The sequence below is a fragment of the Eulemur rufifrons genome, chromosome 19 (assembly GCF_041146395.1).
Source record: "Eulemur rufifrons isolate Redbay chromosome 19, OSU_ERuf_1, whole genome shotgun sequence".
Lineage (NCBI taxonomy): Eukaryota > Metazoa > Chordata > Mammalia > Primates > Lemuridae > Eulemur > Eulemur rufifrons.
Genome location: NC_091001.1, coordinates 59,628,234 through 59,651,240, shown reverse-complemented (window position 1 = coordinate 59,651,240; position 23,007 = coordinate 59,628,234). Strand labels below are relative to the sequence as shown.

General features: G+C 54.7%; 1 protein-coding gene across 14 annotated transcripts in view; it reads left to right on the top strand.

The window, feature by feature from the left end:
• The window catches only part of DYSF (dysferlin), a 206,107-nt gene that overhangs the window by 75,242 nt on the left and 107,858 nt on the right, over nucleotides 1-23,007 (top strand). For 8 of the 14 annotated variants that reach the window (XM_069494675.1, XM_069494670.1, XM_069494668.1 and 5 more), the window contains 7 exons: nucleotides 7,954-8,069; nucleotides 8,560-8,673; nucleotides 9,942-10,119; nucleotides 10,727-10,851; nucleotides 12,861-12,967; nucleotides 18,336-18,528; nucleotides 20,532-20,687. In XM_069494675.1, the coding sequence (XP_069350776.1) occupies nucleotides 7,954-8,069; nucleotides 8,560-8,673; nucleotides 9,942-10,119; nucleotides 10,727-10,851; nucleotides 12,861-12,967; nucleotides 18,336-18,528; nucleotides 20,532-20,687 (989 nt within the window). Of the gene's footprint in view, nucleotides 1-6,314; nucleotides 6,357-7,953; nucleotides 8,070-8,559; nucleotides 8,674-9,941; nucleotides 10,120-10,726; nucleotides 10,852-12,860; nucleotides 12,968-18,335; nucleotides 18,529-20,531; nucleotides 20,688-23,007 lie in introns of all 14 variants that reach the window. The other 6 variants (XM_069494673.1, XM_069494666.1, XM_069494664.1 and 3 more) reach the window with 1 other exon arrangement.

The window sequence follows — 23,007 nt, the reverse complement described above, 5'->3', positions numbered from 1 at the left end:
TCAGGGTAAAAGAATAATATTAAAAAAGAACTTTGTTAATTTGATAGGTGAAAATGGTATTTCATTGTTGCCTTAATTTTCATTTCATTGATAGCTGGTGAAGTTGATCAATGTAAATTTCAAATACTTTAATAAATATTTTATATTTATATAAAATATGTTTGTATAATTATATTTATTCTGTTACAAATCCTCCGTTTATGTTCTTGGTCCTTATTTCTGATGGTAAGTTTGTCTTTTTCTCATTGTTTTGTAAGGGTTCTGTATATATATGGATATTAACTTTTCCCTTGTCATATATGTGGCAAATAATTCTTATCAGTTTTATTTTCCAATTAATAGTTTTTGACCTATAGAAATTTAAAATTTCTATGTAGCCAAATCTGTTAATCTTTTCCTTAGTCAATAAGGCAGGGATAGAGCATTACTTTTTTCAAATTTGTTCTTTGTTGATACCAACACTGTATTTTGAATAATCTTTTCCTGATATCTTGAAATACCAACATTATCACCAACTAAATTCCTAAATGTGTTCTTGGGCCTGTTTTTTGACTTTCTGTTGTCATCCATTGGTATGTCTGCTTATAATTTCTTTGGTTTTAGAATCTGGGTTGTGCTGGGTCTGTAAAATTAATTGTAAAGATTTAAAGTCTTCTCTAACATCTGGAATGGTTTATATAACATAAGAATATAGTCTTTTGAGGGTTTGAAATAATTCACCCGTAAAACCATGTGGGCTGTGTGCCCTTTTTGAGTGGCTATACTAATAGCTCTTTAAAAACTTCAGTTTCTCCTGTGATCATTTTTATTTTTAGTTTGTTACTTTTATTCTAGTCAATTTCAATAATTTATATTTTCCGAGAAAAGCATCCATTACATTGAGGTCTAATTTATTTACATAGTGTTGTGCAGAGCAAACTTTTATAATTAAAAAAATTCTCTCTACCTGTGGTGTTTTCTTTTTTCTTATTTTTAATGCTATGTGTTTGAATTTTCCTTCTTTTTTTTTCCTCTATTAGTCTTATTAGAAGTTTATTTTTAATCTTTATTGGACTTTTCATCTTTGTACTCTTTAACTCTCTTTAGTTTTATTTATTGTTTCCTTTTTTAACTTTCAAATTACCTTCCTGTGTTTATTTTCAAATTTTTAATTTAAATAATGAAAGTATGGTTTCTGCCCTATATATCATGCTTCTGCAAACCCTAAGATTATATTTAACTTTATTTTAAAATTTTTATTTTTCACATTTAAATATTTAACCTATTTTGAATTTATTTTGGTGCATTTTTTGAGAGCAGTCTCATTTGATGCCTTTGTAGTTCATTTTTTTCCTGACTAGATGCTGTTTTTAGGAATTTATTGCTTTTCTTGCAGTTTAGGAAATTACTTTGATATCTCTAGGCGCAGGACTGGTTATTGAATTTTGTCTGAGACATGGTAAATTTTTATTGTTTTTGGAGATAGAGTCTCGCTCTTTTGCCCTGGCTAGAGTGCCTGTGGTGTCAGCCTAGCTCACAGCAACCTCAAACTCCTGGGCTCAAGCAATCCTTCTGCCTCAGCCTCCCGAGTAGCTGGGTCTACAGGCATGCGCCACCATGCCTGGCTAATTTTTTTCTCTATATATTTTTAGTTGTCCAGCTAATTTCTTTCTATTTTTTGGTAGAGACAGGGTCTCGCTCTTGCCCAGGCTGGTCTCAAACTCCTGACCTCGAGCGATCCTCCTGCCTTGGCCTCCCAGAGTGCCAGGATTATAGGCGTGAGCCACTGTGCCCGGCCCGACATGGTAAATTTTTAAATCTAAGTTGAGGAATTTTTTTTTTTTTTTTAAATTCTGACATTAGGCCATGGACAACTGAAGGCAGGGTGCGGTAGTGGTGAGAGCTGCGGCTCTGGAAGGAGCCAGCGTGTGTTCCGATTCTGTTGGCTCTGCCTCTTTGTAACCCAGCGGCTCTCTCCAGTCTTATTTCCATAAAATGGGGCTCTTACAAGTCCCAACCTCGTAAGATTGTTGTAAGGGTCCAATGAGGTTATAAATGTGAAGTTTTTATAGTGTCTGGTACACAATAAACTCTAAAGGAATGTTTGATGTTTATTATCATTATTGTTGGCTTTCTGCGTCACTAATCTGATTTTTTTCTGTACCAGTTCTGCTTTTCATTGCTTCCCATATGGCATTTTTAGTTTCTTGTCAAGCCTTCTTTTACCTCTATTGCTTTTCTTCTATTTCCCTTTTCTTCTTTGCTCCTTGTCTGTTTTCTCCCAGAAGTTTTGCTTATGTTCTGCAGGGGCTATGTCTTCTTGCACTCTATTGAGGTTTCCAAATAATTTCCTGAAAAATTCAGATGAACACTCTTTCTGAATGTTCCCGACGTGGTTGCCCTATCCTGGTTGGCACTTGGTCCTGTCCCCTCCCCTCCGTATTCACCCTCCAAGATGTGTCCTGTGTCTGTGCCTTTCCGCAGGCAGCATGCACGGGTCTCCATCTGTCCTCAGACTCTGCCCAGGGCTCTTGAAGTCACTATCTTCTCTAATCCCTTTTTCTAGGTTCTCTGAAACATCTTAAGAAAAAGTTTTCATTATAGACAGTTTCACACACGTACAAAAGTAGAGATGAACTTCCAGGCACCCTCACCATCTGGCTGCTCTCTGCCATTCTGATTTCCTATTGATACTTTGCTGGCGGAATACACAAAAACCGCCTTCCTGAAGGCACTGCGATCCGGCTGCTCTGGCCCGGCCCTCTCGCCTCCCAACTGTGGGAACGAGCTGTCCCAGGACGCAGTGGCCTTCGCCAACAGCTGTTCAGACAGTGTCCGAGAAGGTCCGCCTTGCACGCACAGGTAGAACGGTTCGGGGTGGGGTGGCGCCTCGCGGCTCGGCGCTCTCCCTGTGGAAGGACTCTCTTCTCCAGTTTCTGACTGATGCTGTCCCTGTCTCTGAATCCAGGGACAGACACTGGTAGAGAGGTACAATGTGACATTTCGACTGTTTTCTGACAGTCCCTGTGTCACGAGGCTACAGCTGTGCCTGCCATCAGGAGAGTCTGGATCTTCCCTTTCTCCTCCCACAGCTTTCATTTCTGGGTGATGTTAGCCTTCATCTCTGTCAGAAATAACCTCACTGGGAAGGTGAGGAAAATGTTTCTGTGGCCACTAGATGGCGCTCGGGTCATGGGCAACCCAGTGTGCTTCAGGGAGGCTTTGGAAGGCGGGACCACCTTCTCTCGAAGATGGTTCTGGAAATGAGAATCTTCTTGTAACCAGCTAACCGATTTTGAATATGCAGTTATATAGCTTGATCTGTGTGACAATAAAAGAGTTAGATGTATTGACCCGACTGGAGCCACTTTTTATGACTGCTCAGATTCCCTGATGTCCCTTCCCTCAGAGGTGGGTCCCTCTCTGTGGCCGGAGCCTCTCTCCGGCCCTGAGGTTAGCACTTGCCTTGCTCCTGCCAAGCCTTGAACTTGTCCCCCTCAAAGCATGGCACTCCAACTCTCCTCTCAGCTCTTTTATGTTCTCTCTCCACGTTGCGGGGCTCTAGCACATCTGAGTGATGCACAACACTTTGCTTCCTCTCGGCTCTCAGAGCTCAAACCAAACTGTAAAAATGAGTTCTTTCTTTACATTATCCCGCCGCAGCGTTCACCAGATTGTTTGGTCCAACTAAGGGTTTTTGTTTTTGTGTTTTTGTTTTTGTTTCTAGCGAGGACAAGACCTAACGCGAACCTCTTAAACACTTCTGCCCACAAGTTTGCCTGGGCACACTAAAGTGTTCCTTGGACCCTGTGCTCCAAAGTATTAAGTAAAAATTTTGTTTTTTAAAAGACAGCACTTGCCTTAGAAGCTTCAGGTCTTTCAAAAGGTAACAGGCACACAAGACCTGTGAAACCCGCACAGATTCTTTGATAACTTTATACATAGGAAATTTGCGCGACATAAATAGCACTTGTATCTCACTGTTTTTTCCACGGCTCAGAAATCTGAAGTTAGTTTCTTTTTGTCTTTGGAATGTAGATGATGCTAATTTCCCAGCAGAGCTTGGTTTCTCCTCCTGCCTGGCGCGGGCTGGTGTCAGGCAGCCAGCCGCCATGGGCTTGGGGGTGTGCCGAGAGGCAGGGGGAGCTGGCAGGGCTGGCCGCAGGTGGTGGCCTTAGCTTCCCCAGGAGACACGTATGTGCTGGGGCCTGTCTGCAGGGCTGTGACTTGTGGCTCACTGGACTGGGAGGTCTAATTGCCTTCACTTTCCCCCAGGTGAGGGAGTTGGGCTTTGTTGCTCAGGCCACAAAACTGGAGTATTCATCTGTGTTTGGGGGCTTCCACAGCCTGGGTTCCCTGGGCTTAGGGAAAACACACCAAAACAGTTGTGTTTTGGCAGAAGGGTGATGAAGAATAAATAGAGGCTTTGTCTTGGGTTGCTTTACTGGTCACTCTGCCCTTGACTTTATGAGCTGTCTGCAGACACAGGGGAGAGAACCTGGATGGACCTCAGCACCCACCAACCTATGACCCCACGTTAGGAATCATTGGCCGAAAATGTCGGCAAGGCCATGTCTTATTTCACACTCCAAGTGCCTAGTACAGTGCCTGGTTAGGTTTGCTGCATGAACAAATGAATGAACCAATGGGTGAATTAGTGAAGAGGTGTGGCCGGGAAACAGGCTACTCCACAGCCACCCACTTGGTTCTCCTGGCCACCGGAGGCCTGTGTTGGTCAGATGGCTGGTGAGATCAGGGGGATATCTGTGTCTGGGCTGGGCACTGAGCTACAACCAGGATTCGAAATCTGAGTGGGAAGCTGAGTTTGCCTCCGCAAGAAGCACGTGGGGGTCGGCACTATGACCTTGGCCTCATTAGCCTGAGATAACAGGCTGGGCCTGTTAGTAATCATTTGGAAGGAGTTTAAAATGGAATCTGTTTCCTTCCGGTGGTCCCTGGCCACTGCTCTCCTCGGGGCAGCAGCTGTGCCTGTGTTGTCCCGTCGCTGTGCAGAAAGCTCCCCACGGCCGGGGGCCTGGCTCTCCCGCCGATGAAGACCCATTGCTGTGGATATGAGGATGCCGTGAACTGTGACTTCTGCAGCCCTGACTTCGCCAGCCGGCATTCGTGGCTGAGGCCTGGCTGTGGAGAGTGAGGGGCTGGGCCTGGCTCTCCTTGCTGCCTCTGCCTGCGCTTCTTCAGCCCTGTCCTCATCTCCAGCTGCCACACGTCCTTCTTCTCTCTTCTTCACTCTCCTCTCTGCTCGTTCTTCCTTCATAACAGTTCCCTCAACTCTTGGCTTCCAGCTAGTCATGGAACTAAGGCAGGATAGTAACAGGCATTTTTTCTTTGGAGGAGGGCAACAGCTATAGGTGAACAATGAATGAAAATAATCAGCAAGTTCATGAACCACGTCCCCAGGCTTGGTCAAAACCTCAGACTTGGCTACACTTTGCTGGTCTGTGAAGGCGTAAGGGAAGGTGAGATTTTGAGAAGAGGCAGAAATCAGAGAGGACAGTGGAAGGAGACTGAGGGGTGTCCACTCACTTGGGGGCATCTTGTACCTGCCTAGAAGTGAGGGGCCAATTCCAAGAGCCTAGAATTGTGCCAGAGTATCTCCTTCCTTGCTTCTCTTATCTCTAGACACCCCTTTCCAACACTTAGGGGCTCAGCCAAGTGTGCAGAGCCTTCAGCGAGCGGGCAGCGCTTGGCACTGTGCTTTGCTGTAAGCGGCATGTGCCAGAAGCCATATGCCAGTGCCTGCTGTTGTGAAAATGCAACATGGTGCCCTCAGCGGCAATACTGGACATGACCATTAGGTGGAGATGTTGTGCCTTGAAATGCCCCAGCTCAGGCACTCCGTCCCGTGTGCCAACCTGCCTGCTGGGGTTGGAGCGCCGGGTGTGTCTGCTGCCCAGCTCTGGCCCTTTCGTGTTTCCCCCACACTTCCTTTGTGTCTGTACTTTGTTTCCCTCACTTATCTGGCTACAATATGGAAAAGCACATTTTCTTTTCTGGGTTATTTCTTGAATGTGTTGACTCAAGTTTTGGGCCCAGTTTTCAATTGGCAAACAGAGCACCCAGACACATAGGCAGATCAGGTGGGGTGGCCCTGGGGGCTCCTGTGGTGCTGGGAGCTGTGTCCAGCTGGGGAGGGGCTGAGGATGACTTAGTTTGTGATAAATTTTCAGCTGGGCTGGCGGGTGGGTCCTCGGGCACAGCTGTTTCCCACCCGGGAGCTGTCTTTCCATCTGTCTGCCAACTCTCCCTCCACAGCCGTGCACGTAACCCAGCTATGCCTCTCCTAACGCCTTTTCCATTTCTTTACGCTTCAGAGGAGCCTGCAGGTGTGGTCAAGCCTCCGCCAGCCACAGACCGTACGTTGCTGTCACCTTGGGGAGTACCAGGGGAGCGGGGCCTTGGGGTTTCTGCTGGAGGGGAGAGGGCGCTGGAGGCCAGGAAGTTTTTGATTTGCCTGAGGTGGGATGGAGTGTCACCCATGGTCCCTGAGCTTGCCTTTGGCTGTTACCTCTCAACCTCAGTTGGATATGAAATCGTTTGGAACACTTGAAGGGCACTTTCCTCCCACCTCTCCAAACCCTTCCTAAGCCTGCTAGGCTTGGGCTCATGCTCAGAGGAGACCACTCTGCCTGGCAGGGAGGGGTTGGGGCAGGCGTGGGGTTGACAGTGGGGCAGGGGGTGCTTCGGGGGCCAGGAGGAGGCCGGGAGGAGTTAAAAATGCTTGAAGATGAAATTCCCAAGGTAAATCATAATGGAGATGATTTAATACAAATAATTAGTAATGCTCATGTTAGTTCCATCCACCTGGGCCTCCCATCTCTGTCCCCAAAGCCAGAGCACTGTCTGTGCTAGGGTCTGGAAGAGGGAAAGTCTTGAAGGATGCAGGGTGGCCCTTGGCTGATGGGGGGCTCCTGCCTTCTGGTTCCCCCCAACCCCGTCTCTGCCACTGCCTCATCCCCGGGATCTCAGCAGGGGTGGGGACTCAATGCATGGCCTTAGGTCATGGCCTTCCTTACCAAGGCCATGTATTTTGTGCCTACCTTGGCTCATCCTTGTGTGGACGGGTCATCCCAGATGGTTCCTCTTCCCAGCCCTACGTCCCACCTTTGGCATTCTGGAGATGTCCCCTTCCCCCTTCCTTGGAAAAGGATACCCCAGTTTTTCAGGGTTCTTAGGGCATGGCCGGTAAATTCCCATCCTGGGAAACTCAGCAGTGAGCTGGAAAATGATACTAACAAAAGAGAGCCCCCAAAAGGATGGAAGTGATGTGGAGAAAAGATTTTCTCTCTTCCTTAGTGTCATTTTCTCTCTAACTCTCCTCCAACCTGCTCCACTGAAAAACTGTTCTTTGCACAATGTGTGTGGAAGGGAGGAGATTCTGGGAGGAGGCAAGGCCATGAGGACATAGGGCACGGCCTGGGGGCTGCACTGTGGGGGAGGGACATCTCTTTGGGGCCCTCCCTGGCTCCCCCAGAGATGGCTTCTCTGATAACCATGCTTGGGGACCTCCTTGGTGCTCCAAGCTGGCTGGAGGGCCTGAGGAGCAGGGGACACGCTGGACAGAGAGGGATGCAGGGCTGGGGGCAGTGGAGGGTCCTGAGCCTCAGCTCAGCTTGCTGGCTGAGAGCAGGGGCTTTGAGGACATACCATGTTGGGCTGCCACTTTATAGTCGTGTCCTTTGTGTCTCTCAGCTGCAGTTTCCTCATCTGTAAAATGGGAGTAATTAAAATAATAAAAATACATCTCAGTGTAGTAGTGAGGACTAAAGGGACTTGTGGGAGATAGTGAGAGCTATCCTTAGTCTCATCGTTCTTTACATGTTTACAGGGGCTGTGTCTGGCATATGTGGGGGGGAACCAAGGCCAGGGATGGGCTCAGGCCTGAAGGTGGTTGGGTTGAGCACTGGCAAACACACTGGGCCAGCCCCTCTGATCCCCACTTGTGTCTCCCAGTGGACGACCATCTGGGCTTCCTTCCCACTTTTGGGCCCTGCTACGTCAACCTCTACGGCAGCCCCAGGGAGTTCACTGGCTTCCCGGACCCCTACGCAGAGCTCAACACGGGCAAGGTGAGCCAGCCGGAGCCCTGGCCAGGGCGGGTGCCAGACCCCTGACTGCTCAGGTTCCCAGGCTTGCATGGGGGGTCCTCCAGCCTGGCCTGAGCAGTGTCTGGGCCCGGCCTGGACTCTAAGGGCCTGATACGGCCTGAGCAGGCCCAGGGCCAGGCAGCCACCCCCTCAGAGAACCCTCTTGTCCCTTGACTCTGCCTCACAACCACTGGTCCTTTCATTCTCCTGGCCCCTGAGGCACCCAGGCCCCATCTCTCTCAGGTCTCACCTCCCCTCGGGCTGGCTGGGGGTCTGCCACAGATGGCCTGGGGGGAGGGGTTGGCATGTCCCCTGAACTCTCTGAGCATTTTCCTTACCTGTAGAGGGATACGGTTGGCTTAGGCACCTGCTGCGTTCCTGGAAGATGAGCTACCTCGGGGGCCAGATTGTGCCCCCTTTCTCCCCCTCCTCCCCTCTGTGCCCCCTGCCCCTGACCTGACCTCCCTCGCAGGGGGAAGGCGTGGCCTACCGAGGCCGGCTCCTGCTCTCCCTGGAGACCAAGCTGGTGGAGCACACCGAGCAGAAGGTGGAGGACCTCCCTGCTGATGACATCCTCCGGGTGGAGGTGAGGGGTGCGGTTCTGGGTGGCTCTGGTCCTTGTCTGGGGGCTGGGAGGGGTGGCCAAGCAGGGACTGGCCTCGAGGTGTCACGATGGAAGGAGGACTCAGCTCTGCCCTGCAGTCACGGCGCCTGTACCTCTCTGGGCCTCGGCATCTCAGCTGTGAAGTGGGAATAATCCAACAGCTCCCCTGCCTCCCTGGAGGAGTGCTCAGGGGTTCAAGTAAGAGAAATGGAAATATTTGAAAAGTCTAGAGCGTGATGCAAAATGAGATGCTATTTTATAATATTAATGTAAGAATAGCTAGCTATGAAGTCAATTAAGCAGTTACCATGCTCCTGATGTCACTGAATCCTCCCAGCACCCAAGGTGGTGGCTGTTGTCACTGTCTCCACTATACAGGTGAGGAGACTGAGGCTTAGATATAACAGAGCAACAAATGGTGGCGCTGGGCCCTGTGTGCAGAAGGGAGTTATGTGGAGCCCACATGGACGTTTAAGCTTTTAGACACCGTGGTCAGACGGCTCTGGCTGGAATCTCGGCTCTACCACTCAGCAGCTGTATCAGTTTCCCCATCTGAAAAATGGGGGTAATAGTTACACTTACCCCATAGGATTGTTGTGAGAACTAAGTGAATTAACCCACATATGCAGAAAGCATGTAATGTGGTAGCTGTTATTACTATTTACTTTCTCCCTAAAACCCCATGATCTGACCCTTCCTCTCTGTACCTTCCATGAAAGGAATTGTAAAATCACTGTGGTTCTAACCGGGACGTGGGATTAAGTGCCTACCCCGTCCTCCGCCCTGTGCCCGATGCCCAGGGGGGCCGTGAGGTCTGTTCGTCCCAGGCACGTGGCAGCGGCAGCCTGTGTGTGCGGCAGAGCTGGCTGGTGGTGCGGGCTGGGAGCTCTGGGCAGGGGCGCGGTGGTTCTGGGCTTTTAGCCCTTCTGAGAGGCACACAAGGCCTGGGTTGCCCCAAGAGGCACCAGGGAGACCCTGCTGCGCTGATGGGGTGGTGCCATGGCTGCTGGTTTGGAGGAAGAGGAGATCTTATTGGGGAAACATGGCCAAACACTCAAAGACCTGGAGTGAGTGTGTTCAGTTAGTAACCAAATCTGGATGCTGTTTCTTGGTCAGACTATTTGCCACGCATCAGTCCAGCCAGGAGTTATTGGGTGCCAGTTATGGCCAGGGCCTGCCAGACACGTGCCTCCCCACCCCGGTGTCTTTCTTGGCTCCTCCCGTGACCTCTGGCCCCTCTCTGCTCTCAGAAATTCCTGCGGAGGCGCAAGTACTCCCTCTTCGCCGCCTTCTACTCGGCCTCCATGCTGCAGGATGTGGACGACGCCATCCAGTTTGAAGTCAGCATCGGGAACTATGGGAACAAGTTCGACACGACCTGCCTGCCGCTGGCCTCCACTACCCAGTACAGCCGGGCGGTCTTTGATGGTGAGAGCAGAGGCCGAGTTCCTGGAGGGGACCCAGACCGCAGAGCAGGGGCCGAACCCTAAAACCTGCCTCCCATGGAAGGCTATCAGAGGCCAGCTCAAGGGACTCGGCCCTGGCAAACCTGCTTGGGGTACCCCTTCTCCCCCAAGGCGAGATCGGAGCCCACAGATTGGGCTCCTGAAACTGGCAGTGGCCGGCACAGACCCTGATCCATCTCGGTCAGTACACGGAGTCTGCTGAGCTTGGTTTAGAGATTTGGGGGGGTAGGGGCTTGGGTTTCCCAGCGTCGTTCTAACAACCCCTCTGTTTCCATGTGCTAAGGAGCCCTAATGAGAGCGGCAGCTGTCCGTTCCGTACACAAAGGGAGCTCGGGCACCTTGTTTGGGGAATCAGGGTCATACCTGGGGAATCTGGGTCATACCGCCTGTGTCCAAGGGACTTCTTAGATGGGAGGGGTGTGTAGGTGCCTGTTTCCATCCCACCCATGGCCCCCTCCCAGCCGTGCCAGTCCTAGCCCTGGTGTGCCCAGGAGCCTGACCTCCGCAGCACCCATCCCACCCACCCCTCTGCTCCTGGCACAGTGCTCAGGACCTCCTCTCCCTTCCAGGGTGCCACTATTACTACCTGCCCTGGGGTAACGTGAAGCCTGTGGTGGTGCTGTCATCCTACTGGGAGGACATCGGCCATAGAATCGAGACTCAGAACCAGCTGCTCAGGATCGCTGACCGGCTGGTGAGTGCAAGCCTGCCCCAAAGCTGCAGACGCCCTGGGCACGCGCCCCCCACCCCTGCCACGTGGGCGTGTCTTCAGAGCCCCCCACGGTGCACGCACTGACATGTGACTGTTCCCTGTTCTTCCTTCATGGGCTGGTGTCCTTTGTGTCCTGACGATGCCAGGCTTGCGGGCCCATCCTGCAGACTGGGGAGAGAGGGGAGGGGCGGAGCACAATGCCGGGGAAGCCCGGTCTGACGGGTCTGACGCAGGAGGCAGCACAGAGAGAGGGAGCAGAGCGCAACCCTGCTGCGCCAGGAGGGCACAGCCTCGCTCTCTCTCTCACTCACTCATTCAGCAGAGGCCTTCTGACTCTTACCACGTCAAGGGCTTGTGCTAGAAACTTCCAGCTAGAAGCGACAAGGGAACGATGAGCTGCGCTGCCTCCAGGGAGTGGGTTCAGTAAAGGAGAGCAAGGCCCAGGCGCGCGTCTCATGCATGGCTTTCCAAACCCAGATGCAGGTGACACTCCAGGGTGGAGCAAGCAGTGGCTCAGAGGAGGGAGGGAGCCACAGAGCATCGGGAGGGCATCGTAGGGCAGCAAGGGAGCTGCGTCCCGTGTGGGGAGATGGAGGTGGGAGCCCAGCCAGGCTGCCATTGCAGGGGTCTGGGGAGCGGGGATGAGGCCCTGGGAAGGAGATGACTTTGGGGGCATAATTGCAGGACTTGAGCTACAAGGCCTTGGTGGCCCATTGGATTTGGGGAGGAGGAAGGGGAATTGGGAAGTTGGGGAGAAGAGCAGAGTACACAAGGTCAGGCGGTGAGTTCTGTCGGAGGTGAGGAGGGACCTTTCCGGGGAGTCCCCTGCTCATACTGGGAGCTGCGGGCCTGGTGCTCGGCCAGAGCGGAGGAGAATCGCGAGTGGGCTGAGCTGTGGAGGCTCAGGGAGGCCAGGTGGCCAGGTGGGAAGCTGACGGCCCTGGCGGGGCTGCGGGCATTTCTGCAGCGCTGACTGGGGAGACTCGCCTGCCCACGAGGAGCGTGGGTGGGAGGGTGGAGGAGGCAGGTGCGGGCCACGCCATGGGGGCTGGAGAGGCCTGGGCATGTCTGCAGGTGAGGTGGTGAGCACAGGTAGAAGGAACGAAGGATGGGGAGGGGGAGGATTGGGGTGCGGGCCAGTAGGGGGCTATGGTGGCCTACGCCTCCCTGGGACTGGCAGCCCTAGGAAGAGAGGACACCAGCAAACGCCGAGACGGGGAGAGTGTGGAGCCGACGCTGCACAGGTCCAGAGTCTGTCTTCTAAACCAATCACTGTCTCCCAGCAAGGATCCAGACTGCAGGACCGCGGGGACTGCATCTTCTTTCTTGGGTCTGTCCCTAGATTGGCCGTCCCAGGGCAGAGCATGCGTCTCATGCTCAGGAAGGCAGATGGGTGGGGAGGGGTGCGTGGGGACCAAGGGACAGTCCTTGGCCTCCCAGCTCAAGGCTGAGGCCCATGGAGAAGTCAGGAAAAGAGCTCAATGAGGAGACCAGATGCAGCCCAGGGGGTGACCAGGCCATGGAAGTTTGGAGAAGGAGCTCCCTGTGATTAGAGGTGGCTGGCCTGCTCCTGGAGGAGGGCGGGCTTGATCCGAGCCTGGTTGTGCAGTAAAATCTGGAAAGGAGAGAGGGTTCCAGGCGGGAAACCAGAGCAGGCTCAGACAGGGCCACTTACCGTGGGAAGCCAGACCCAGCTTGAAGGCGGCAGGCGTGGAGTAGGAGCAGTCCAGGTGTGTTGCAGTCCACGGACAGCACCTGGGCTCCTCATGGCCACGCGTGAGGGTGGGATTCCAAGCGTGGGAACTGGGCTGTGTTTGGAAGGTTCTTGAGCCAGGACAGACCCTGGCTTGCTGGGTGTGGGTCTGCCTTTTTGCTGTGATGCTCTCTCCTTGCTGGCTGAGGCACTGCGCTGCGGTGACGGGGCCTGGGGTGAGCCTGTGTGCACCTTCACCCCCCGGTGACGCCCTGACCCTCGCCTGCCTGTTCCACAGGAAGCTGGCCTGGAGCAGATCCACCTGGCCCTGAAGGCGCAGTGTCCCACGGAGGACGTGGACTCCCTGGTGGCTCAGCTGATGGATGAGCTCATCGCAGACTGCAGGTAGGGGGCCTGGTGCCCCGGTGCCCTCCTCTCCTGGCTCAAGGCGGCTGTTTCCCGGGGAGTGTTCGTGTGTGGCGGTGAGCGACGGCACGTCTCCCCAGCCACGCTTGGCCAGCAGTCCAGCCTGTGCTGAGTCCAAAGGTGGTGGAGCCAGCGCGGGAGTTGAAAAGGTGACATTGAGAGCAGGTCATAAATCTCCCGGCAGCAGCGGCAGCTGTGGGCCGTGCTCACCTGAATGGGGAGCATTGTGTCTCTGACCCCCGCCCTCTTATTTCCCTGATGGAATCTCCAGGAGAAGCTGGGGGGGGGGTGCCGGCGCCCCTCCTTCCCCCAAGGCCACGTCGGGGACCATGTTAGTGTTTAGCCTGCTATTGACACGCTCATTGTCAGCTTCAGGAAAAGGGGGCCAGGGGGCGATGGAGGACGGGCCGGGGGCCCAGCAGAGGGGCACATCTCACCATCTCCTCCTCTGCTGAGGGACTCTGGGGAGCCACCCGCAGGCTTAGACTCTTGGTCTCCTCAACTTCAACCTGGCTTGAGGGATAACTACAATATCTCATAAACAAAGTGCTGGGCCCTTAGGAAGCTTTTAATAAACAGTAGCTATAATTATTGTAAAGTAGAAGAAACGTTAGGAGACTCGGGTACTAGTCCTTTTAACTGGTTTTGCGACTTTGGGCAGCTTTACTTCTTTGGACCTCAGTTTTCTCAGCTGTTAAATGGACTTAATAAATAGTTGCCGTTCTACCCTCTATGGGGTTAATACATGCAAATGTGTGAATATATGCAAATGTATTCTATGTTCCCTCTGTATCTCCTCACCCCACGTCAGCCGGGCTGTGAGCCCTATTGAACGCATCTGAGAAATGCCTTCATGCGGAGAAACTGGTGCCCTTCTGGTCCTTTGCACCCCACTTAGGAAGTGCATCTTTATCAAAATGTTACCCCAAAGAAATGCTCCCTTGCCCATTCCTCAGTCCTTTTTGAAGCCTGGCCAGCTCAGTGCCAGGCACCCAGACCATATTGACAAGGGGACAACTGCAGCTCTCTAGGCAGATGCAAAAAGGAGCAAAGGAAGTAAAGTGCATTGAGGAGTTAGAGGCATGGGCTGTAGAAGTTCAGAGCAGGCAAATCAAACCCAGGGAAGCTTCCTGGAGGAGGGGATGTCCGAGGCGAGTTTTGAGGGAGGAGTAGGAACCCTTGGAGAGGGGACTGCCCAGGCCAAGGTAGAGAAGCCTGAAATGCCTGTGTCCCAGGAGGCAGGGTGGCAGGGAGAAGCTGGTGCCCAATCGAGACAGGCCTGAGGGGCTCTGCTGAGGGGAGCTCAGCCCTGGGGCAAGGCCGTGGGCCACGGTGGCCTCTGAGGTTGGGCTGCTCACTCTGGCTACAGTGTGAGGGACAGACTGGTACTGGTGACAGGCCTGTGCTGGGCCTAGGTGAGGGGAGACTGGACATATGGCCTCTCAGGAGAGTTTGAACAAAGGTGTAACTAAGGCAGTGACACCGGAAGGGGTGGGACCCGAGGGAATTAGAGGTCCAATGGACTATGCAGGAGGTATTATGATGACAACAATCTTTTGTGCCAGGCACTGTTCTAAAATTTTACATGTATTAAGTAACCATAAAATCTTATGAGGCAGAAAGTAGAATGGCTCCCATTTCATAGATGAGGAAACTGAAGCACAGAGCTGTTGATTAACTTGTTCAGATTCACACACCTAGTAAGTGGCAGTGCCCTCTTGCTGCTCTGCTCTGTAGTGGACAGAACTTGATGGCGGGTTGGATGCGGGTCCCAAGGAAGGTTCGGAAGGATCCCCTGGTTCTGGCCAGGCAGCTAGGTGGGCATTGGGGTTGCTCTCCGAGGGCATCGGCAGGAGGGTGGCCATGCTGAGTGGGAGGGCATGTGTGGGCTGGAGGTGGGAGGACAGACTGGGGCAGGGGGGACACGGGGCCACAGTCAGTGTGGGGGGCTGCTGCATGGGGTGAGCTTATCTGGGCAGTCCTGTGCCCCAGGCCCTGCCTGCAGGGTGGCTCACGGTGCCTGTTAGCACAGACCCAGGTGTGACGGGCAGGCTGGGGCTCTCTGCTCAGGACTCTCCTGCTGTGTGGACCTCGGCAGGTCTGAGGTGCCTGGGACATCTGAGACCAGTGGGACCCAAGTCCTGGGCTGCCCTCAGGCCCTTGCTCAGACCTCTGCTCTTGGAGGATTTGCCTCAAAGTACTTCTTCCAAAGCCTGGCCCCTTTGAGTCACTCTCCTAGGGGTGGCCTGGACCTCCTGAGGTGGGGCACTGGTCCCAGGTCAGGAGCTTTGGAGGGAAGCTGGGTTCCCATCCTCATGGCAAAGCTCAAATGGCTCTCCAGGGTAGGAATTCCAGGAACCAGGACCAATTCATTCAGGCACCACCCGAGGACACCGAGCAGCCCTGGCACCTCAGTAAGAGGGCTTCCTCCATCCCCTGCTCTGATGCTGAGCACCGTCGCCGCTCACAGGCAGAGCAGCCAGGCACGGGGTCCCCGAGCCAGCTTGCCAAGCTGACCACAGCGCTCACCGTTCCTCCAGCCAGCCCCACGCACATCCCCAGCATCAGTGCCCCTCATTCCATCTCAGGCCCTTCTCCTGGCTCGTCTGCCTGGGAGCCTCCCCTGCACCCCTGGCCAATGATGTCCCCTCTGTTCTTCCAGCCCAGCCCCCTCCTCTGATCTCTAGACCATGGACCCAACCGCTGCGGGACATCTCTGTGTGGATGTCTTGCCAGCACATCTATGCTGTGTCTGGGGCTACACGTGCCACAGACAGGTTTCATCACCTTTCCCCATCGTGTCTTCTCTGGGATCCACCATGCCCAGAGCCCCTGCTGGAAACCTGAGCCAGCTCCCATTGCCCTCCTTCTCTTTTCCCTTCCCAAGTCTTGGTGGCCCTGCCTCTCCCATGTCCTTCTTCCTTCCTTTCTCCCTCTCCAGCCTCTCACTGAACATCCGCATGGTCTTCCGAAAACTCTGCCATGCCTGCCTCCACGTCAGCCCTGCAGTGGCTCCCATTGCATTCAGAAAAACTCCCAGCTCTCATCCTGGTGGACCAGCCTCTCTGTCCCCACCACCTGGCCCATGGAGTCCCAGCCCTTCTGAGCCTCTGCACCTGCTTGTCCGGCCCTCAGTGCCCCCGCAGGCTCCCCCTTGCCTCTAGGCCTTCACTCTCGTGCACCTGCTGCTCCATCAGCCACAATGCCATTCCCGTTCTTTTTGGTCTTACTAGCTCCTGCTGGCCCTGCTAGGTGTAGTTCAGGGCCACTTCTTCCAGGAAGGACACCTGACTCTGAGGCTGCTCATGTGGGGCTCTGTGTGCCTCTCTGCTCTGGGGGCTCCCCAAGAGCAGGGCTGGGTCTTGTCTCTGGACCCAGCCCCCAGCCCAGGCCCAGAGGGAGCTGTTGCTCTTGAGGAGTGAAATGAATGACCTGAGGCCAGTTCATCTTTCAGGCTGGACTCTGCCCCCTCCCAGTGGCCGTTCCTGATACAGACACCCACTTGGTCTGGCAGGGGCAGGCAGCGACTTTGTGAGCAGCCTGCTCTGCTCTCAGCCTGCACTGAGCCCTGCCCTGGGCCTACCTGCCATGTCCGGGTCAGCACGGTTGGCAGGGCCTCGGCCTCGTGTGGGGCTGGGTTGCAGCGCCTTCCAGCCTCCTCTTCCCTGGCTCCCCTTCTCTCTGTACCCCCTGCCTTGGACTTTCCTGGGGCAGGAGAGGGCTGAGACAGCCCCGAGACAGCTTGTTAGTGGCACTTAAGGTCCTAACCGTTTCCTGGGGAGTCTTGGCTGGGCTGTGGCCTCCATGAAAATCTCCCTTTGGTGGTCTGCATTGCAGCTCCCGGTTCCCGACCCAGGCTGGGCGCATAAATCACCCTGCTTGGCGCGGTTCTCACTATCCCCCTCCAGACCCGCCTGCCCCCGCCCTCAGGCCCACTCAGGCCTGGTTCCCAGGCAGGCCCCGGCCCAGGGCTCCGGCCCAGGCCCCCCCACCCAGCGAGCCTGCAGCATGCCCCTCCACCGCAGTCTTGCGGCCGGGCGAGGCACCCTCGCCCATCCGCGGCACCCTCGGGGCAGTAAATATTATATTACTACAGGGTGTGCAGTACGTGACCTGAGACAGGCCCCGGGGCTTAAGTTTCCTGAGATGGAGTTTGCGTACTGCTCCCCCCACCCTAAAAATTCAATTAAAAAAAATAACAGGAAAAATGTAGTGCGCCGAGGGCCTGCCAGAGCGGTGTATCTGGCGGCAGCGGTGCCGCTGCGCTCCGGCGGTAATTGGTTCTGCATAGCTCGGGGAAATTGGCAGAAAAATAAATCAGCCGGGAGCCCGGAGTCAGACGCTGCCGGGAGGTGGGGGGAAGGGGGTGCGAGGGTGGGAGCAGACCTGGCGGAGCGGGTTTGACTGATGTCCTGTTTGGGAGTCAAGGAGGGGGCGGGGGCAGGGCAGCCCCAATACTCCGGGACAATCAGGGGGTCCTGCTCGGCGAGGGAAAGCACGGGCGCCTCCACCCCATCCCGCACGACCTTGAGTGCTTACTGACCCCGGGCTGGGAATGGTGAGGAGCGCGATGAGGGACTTTTAGGGAGCCTCCATGGGCCGGGGGCTCAGAGCTCTTTGCCTCCAAGCAGGACTAGTTTAAACCTACCCTCTCACTGAGGGCGCAGGGCTGTGTTTCTGGGACTGCATGTACCCTCCCACCTCCTCCCCCAAGGCTTTCCAAAGCAGAGGGTTCTGGGAAGGGTGTTGTTGGGGCCGCCCTGGGTGGACACATCTGTAGTACTGGCTGCTGGCCTCCCCACAGGGTCTGCAGTGGCTCGTCAGGGGTCCATAAATTTTTCTTCTTCAAGAATGTGTGCGTGCAACACAGAATGGATTTGTTTTAGCAGAGGGCAACTTAGTGCTCCGGCCTCTGTTTCAGGAGGATCCAGGGGGCAAGGGAGGGACCCTCTGGCCTCTCTGAGAGCTTGCAGTCAGTTGGGGAGATGGGGACACACGTGCAAAAGAATTCACCGGACTGGAGGTTGAGGATAAGTTCCAAACAGGCAGCCCTAGAATAAAGGGCTGGGTGGCTTCAGAGCAGGAGGCAGGCGGGCTGATGTGGTTAGGGAGGGCTTCCTGGAGGAGGTGAGGATGGGGCACACCACACCGAGATGACTGAATGTGGATCAGGTTGGAGAAGGCACCCAGCAGACAGGCTGAGGTGTGGGACCTGTTGTGAGGGCCCATGCACATGCATGTACACACGTGTGTATGTGTGTGTGTGTGTGTGTGTGTGCGTGCGCACCTGGAGCTGGATGAGCCCTGGGCTCCTGCTCATCAGGTACGTTCTGTCTGTCCCTCATAGCCAGCCCCTGGGTAATGTCCATGAGATGCCCTCTGCCACCCACCTGGACCAGTACCTGTACCGACTGCGCACCCGTCACCTGAGCCAAATCACCGAGGCTGCCCTGGCCTTGAAGCTTGGCCGCAGCGAGCTCCCTGCTGCCCTGGAGCAGGCCGAGGACTGGCTCCTGCGTCTACGTTCCCTGGCAGAGGAGGTAGTTAATCCTGCAAGGTGCCTTTCTTCTGCCCTCCTGCTGCCTGGAACATCAGAACTGGGAGGGACATGGGGACTGTCTGGACCGTGATCCAACCCTGGCTCTATTGTTGGGTGATCTTGGGCAGGTGACTTAACCTCTTTGAGCTCAATGTTCCCATTCACAGGAGGAGGAGAGAGGATGCAACAGGATAATGGGAGTTATGGGGCCCAGCACAGAGCTTGGCACATAGTAGGTGCTCAATTAATTCCCTCTGCCTGCCAAAGTATATCAGTGACAGAGCTGGAACCAGAACCCAGGATGCCTGGCTCTAGGTCCAGTGCTGAGGCCTGCTTCCTCTGGGACCCAATTCCTTCTTCCCACCAACCACTGCCTGTCCGCACCTGGCCTCCAACCTGCCTCTCATGGGCTCTGTGTTCCCTGCTCTCCTGGGTGTCTCTAAGCCCCAGGCCTGAGGAAGCTGCATTTGCACTAACTCTGAGCTTTGTCATGTCTGATCAGAGAACACTGACTCCAGTCTGTCTTTAGGAGCTATTTTTCCCACCTGCGTACACTCTCCACCAAGGTCTGTGAGGCCAGCTGTGCCCACCCAGTTCCCCACCAAGCAGGCGGGCCATGGATTTGTCCAGAATGAGGAGAAAGGTCCGCTCCTAAGTGGTTGGCAGGCATGCTACTGCTCACTCTGAGCACAGCCATGTGGAACCCCAGGGAGGCTGTGGGGGTGGTAAGGAAGGGTTTTCCCAGGAGTGTATGGAGGACAGGGCCTGGAGGGGCTGCGGGTGGGGGGGGGGGTAAGCTAGTGAAAGGGAGGGGGCCCAGGAGGTGGCGCAGGCTGCTCAGGATGGGATGTGGGTCCCTGGAGTCGGCCTTGGATGCCTCCCTGCACGGGGCCTGGAGGCACAGCCCAGTTCCCTGGCAGACACTGTGGTGCTCGGCCGTGGGCCAGCCCCTCACAGTGGCAGTGGACCATTCCCTCAGGCTGGTCACAGGCTGCCCTCTGTAATCTTGGCCTAGACTGACCGCTGACCTCTTAGCTCTTAGGCCTGGGGTGGAGCCTGAGAATGTGCATTTCTAACAAGTTCCCAGGAGCTGCTGCTGGTGCTCTGGGGCCAGACTTTGAGAACCTCTGGACGAGTGGTTAGGAACACATACTTGGAGTCAGGAGAACCTGCGATGGCTCCTCACTCTCTAAGCCTGAATTTCCTCACCCGTCAAGCGGGAATGCCCGTCCTGCCTCCCGGGCTCGCTGTGGGGATTAAGTGAAACAGAGCCTGGGACTTACATCCTCAGTGCTCCAGGAGGTCAGCTCAGCAGTAGCCCTGGGTAGAGACCCAGCCCATGACGAGCACACTTTGCTCGCCATCCTTGGAACAGAAGCACCCTCAGCCAGGCAGTCTTCTCTCCAGAGCGGGCAGCTGGGAGCAGTTGTCACTTACTGCTAGAGGCCCTGCATGGCTTGGGGACCTTGCCGTTTTGTTCTGGGCTAGTCGCTGTTTTCAGAGCCCAGTGTCTTCAGGACCCAAGGGTCCCTGCTGTTGGAGGGAGGAGGAGTGAGTGTGTCCTGTGGATAGGCTGCTGTCCTCAGGGCTGTGGAGGGGGTGATATCCTAAGCGTAATGTCATCTCCCTGGCCAAATCGAGCCTCCAATGTTTGCTCCCTGGGAACATCTACTCAGCAGAGAGGATCTAGGATCGTAAGCTCTGAGCTCCAGGTAGGAGTGTCTCTTCCCAGAAACATGTACTTAGCTCAGTAACTTTTGGCAGCTTTTTCTGTGAGCTGGGGGCAGCCTCATGCTCTGTCCTCTGGGGTTCACGGCTGCTCAAGACAGACAGCAGTCAGCTCTGGGAGGTCCAGGGGAAGGCCAAGGGTGGGTGGTGTGTGGGATGGAATCTGAGGGAGGAGAGGCCTTTGTGGCCTCTGAGTCAGAGGTCAGGTCACCGTGTGGCTGCGGGGTGTGGGCCTGGTGTGTCACTGTCCCCACCCTGACTGCCACCTCTCTCCAGCCCCAGAACAGCCTGCCAGACATCATCATCTGGATGCTGCAAGGAGACAAGCGTGTGGCGTACCAGCGGGTGCCTGCCCACGAAGTCCTCTTCTCTCGGCGGGGTGCCAACTACTGTGGCAAGAATTGTGGGCAGCTGCAGACGATCTTTCTGAAAGTGAGTTTTCTTTTTTCCCAAGTCATGGTCATATTTTCCCAGCACAAGGCCTTTATCCCACCCCTTCTGTTTCCTTCTCCGGTTCTCCACCTATCTCAGAGTCCTTGGGTTATGGTCTTGGAAGGGGAGGAGGTCTTTGGGCAAAACGACTTTCCTTTTCCTCTGTCCCCCACGAAGTCCCCAGGCCCCACACACCTCATCTAGAAAGTCAGCACTGGGAATGAATAAGGTGGAGTCCACGGCCCCAGGCTGTCTGGGAGGGCTGATCCCTGAGACTGACTTGTCCTTCCAGGCAGGTCCCTTGTGGGGAGACATCAGCTCCCAGCCCCCAGCCTCTAACAGTTGACATAGACCTGGCTTCTACGCCTGGCCCACGTGCCCTGGACTCCAGCTGGAGCCACATTGAGACTCAGCTTCTCTTTGCTGGGAAGGCACCTGGTACCTGAGGCTTGGGGCAGGTGTGCCAAGACTTGGACCCATTGCAGAGCTGGGAGCACATAATCTTGTCCCCAGTCTCACCTACCCCTGCCTCTCCTTCCCTTTCTCCACTTGTAGCATCCATCCCTGCTCCCTCCCCCTCCTCTCCCAGGGGATTGACTAGCCTTGGGGGTGAGGTGACAGGGAAGTGAGCAGGTGCTTGAGAGGGACCACCTGTCTTCCTCTCTGGGTTACTGTTGGGGGCAGAGCCAAGGCTACTTCCATCAGAGGACTGTGGCCTGGAGATCAGAACACAATGTGGCGAAATCCCTCCCTGCACAGTGGCTACCCAGGCCCAAGGAAACCGTCCCTCTTTGAAGGGTCACCACTGAGGCTGTCTCTGCTAGGGGAGGAGTGGCCCTGGGAAGCCAGCGCCTTACCACTTCCTGTTCACTCCCAATGGCTCTGCTAGCATTCAAGGCCTTGCTGGCCTGAACTGCCTGGCCTTCATCCCAGCATGGCCCAGCTCCCCACAGCCCCTTTGCTCTTGACCTACCCCTTCCCCATGTCTCTCCTCCCACCTCACCTCTTCTGCGCCGTCATTGTTGGCTAACATTAGTCTCCAACCCTCTGAGTAGAGCCCTCTGTGTGACTGTTGGTTGACCCATTCATACATTGGTTGGTCTTTCTTGTCACTTCCTGGGGTGGGCAGAGGGGACAGGTTTCAGCAGCTCAGTGGATGCAGACAGGTTGCCAAGGCTGGCTGGGGCTCTGTGTGGCCTTGGGCATGTTGCCTAACCTCTCTGAACTATCTACTGTCTTCTCGCCCATGAAATGAGGGCAAGGCTGCCCACTTCTGAGGTTTTGAGGGTGAATTAGGTAACATAGGTAATAGGTCTTGCTGGAACTAGGTGATCAGGGGATATTAGTTTCTCTCCCCTCCTCTTCCCTTTCCCTTTTGGGGAGCCCACTTGCTCCATAAGTACCATGACTGGAGACTTACTTGAGGCCAGGGATGAGCAAATATGTACAGTAGGGTCATTGGTACTTTGGAGAAGAGGCCAGTTTTGCCCAGAATGGGGATTGTGCATGCGTGTGTGTGTGTGTGTGTACGTACATTAGGCAGTGGGCTGCCCCCTTCCTCCTGCTCACATGCCTCCTGAGGCATGTTCCCCGTGAGATCCTAACTTCTGAGAATGTCCCTCCTAAGCCAGCTCCTCGCCTAGTGGGGCAGAAAGGAATGGAAGTCAAGGAGCGGGCTGCCCAGGAAAGCTGTCTGGCGAGAGTGGCGTGGGGCTGCAGAGGCGGCTGTGCCTGGAGGGCTCGCCAGGATGGCTTGAGCTCCAGGTTCTGACCTCGTGGCCATGTAGCCACAGGGAAATGTAAACTGAAATTTTCCCTGATTCCAAGCACAAAAAAAAAAAAAAAAAAAAAAAGATATAGAATTGTTTCTCGAAGTCTTCCCCACTGAGTTTATGAGCCCCGCCAGTAGCTCCTGAGCAAGCTCTACAAAAATGTTGGCAGCAAGCAGAGACCAAGAAAACATTGGTGTTTCTTAACTTAAACCAAAGTTGGAAAAAATGAGCACCAGCAGAGAGGGAGAGGAGCCCCAAACTAGACATTTCTTTATTTGCTGTTGCTATTTTGGGTCCGGCAGGCTGGCCCCGTCTGGGGGAGGACAGGGGAGAGCGAGGGTGGAGGGGGGAAGTGGGGGTGAGGCATTCCTGCCATCTCCCTGGGGCTGGTGGTTTGGAGGGGAAAAGGCAGCTAGCCACCTGGGGGAGAGTGGGGACGTTTCCAGGGCTGTGACACGTGAGATCGGGGCCTCCTCCAGCCCTCACCGAGGGTGAACCCAAAGAAGAGGCTGGGTTTGCAGTGGGGAGGTGTGAAGTGGTTACCACGT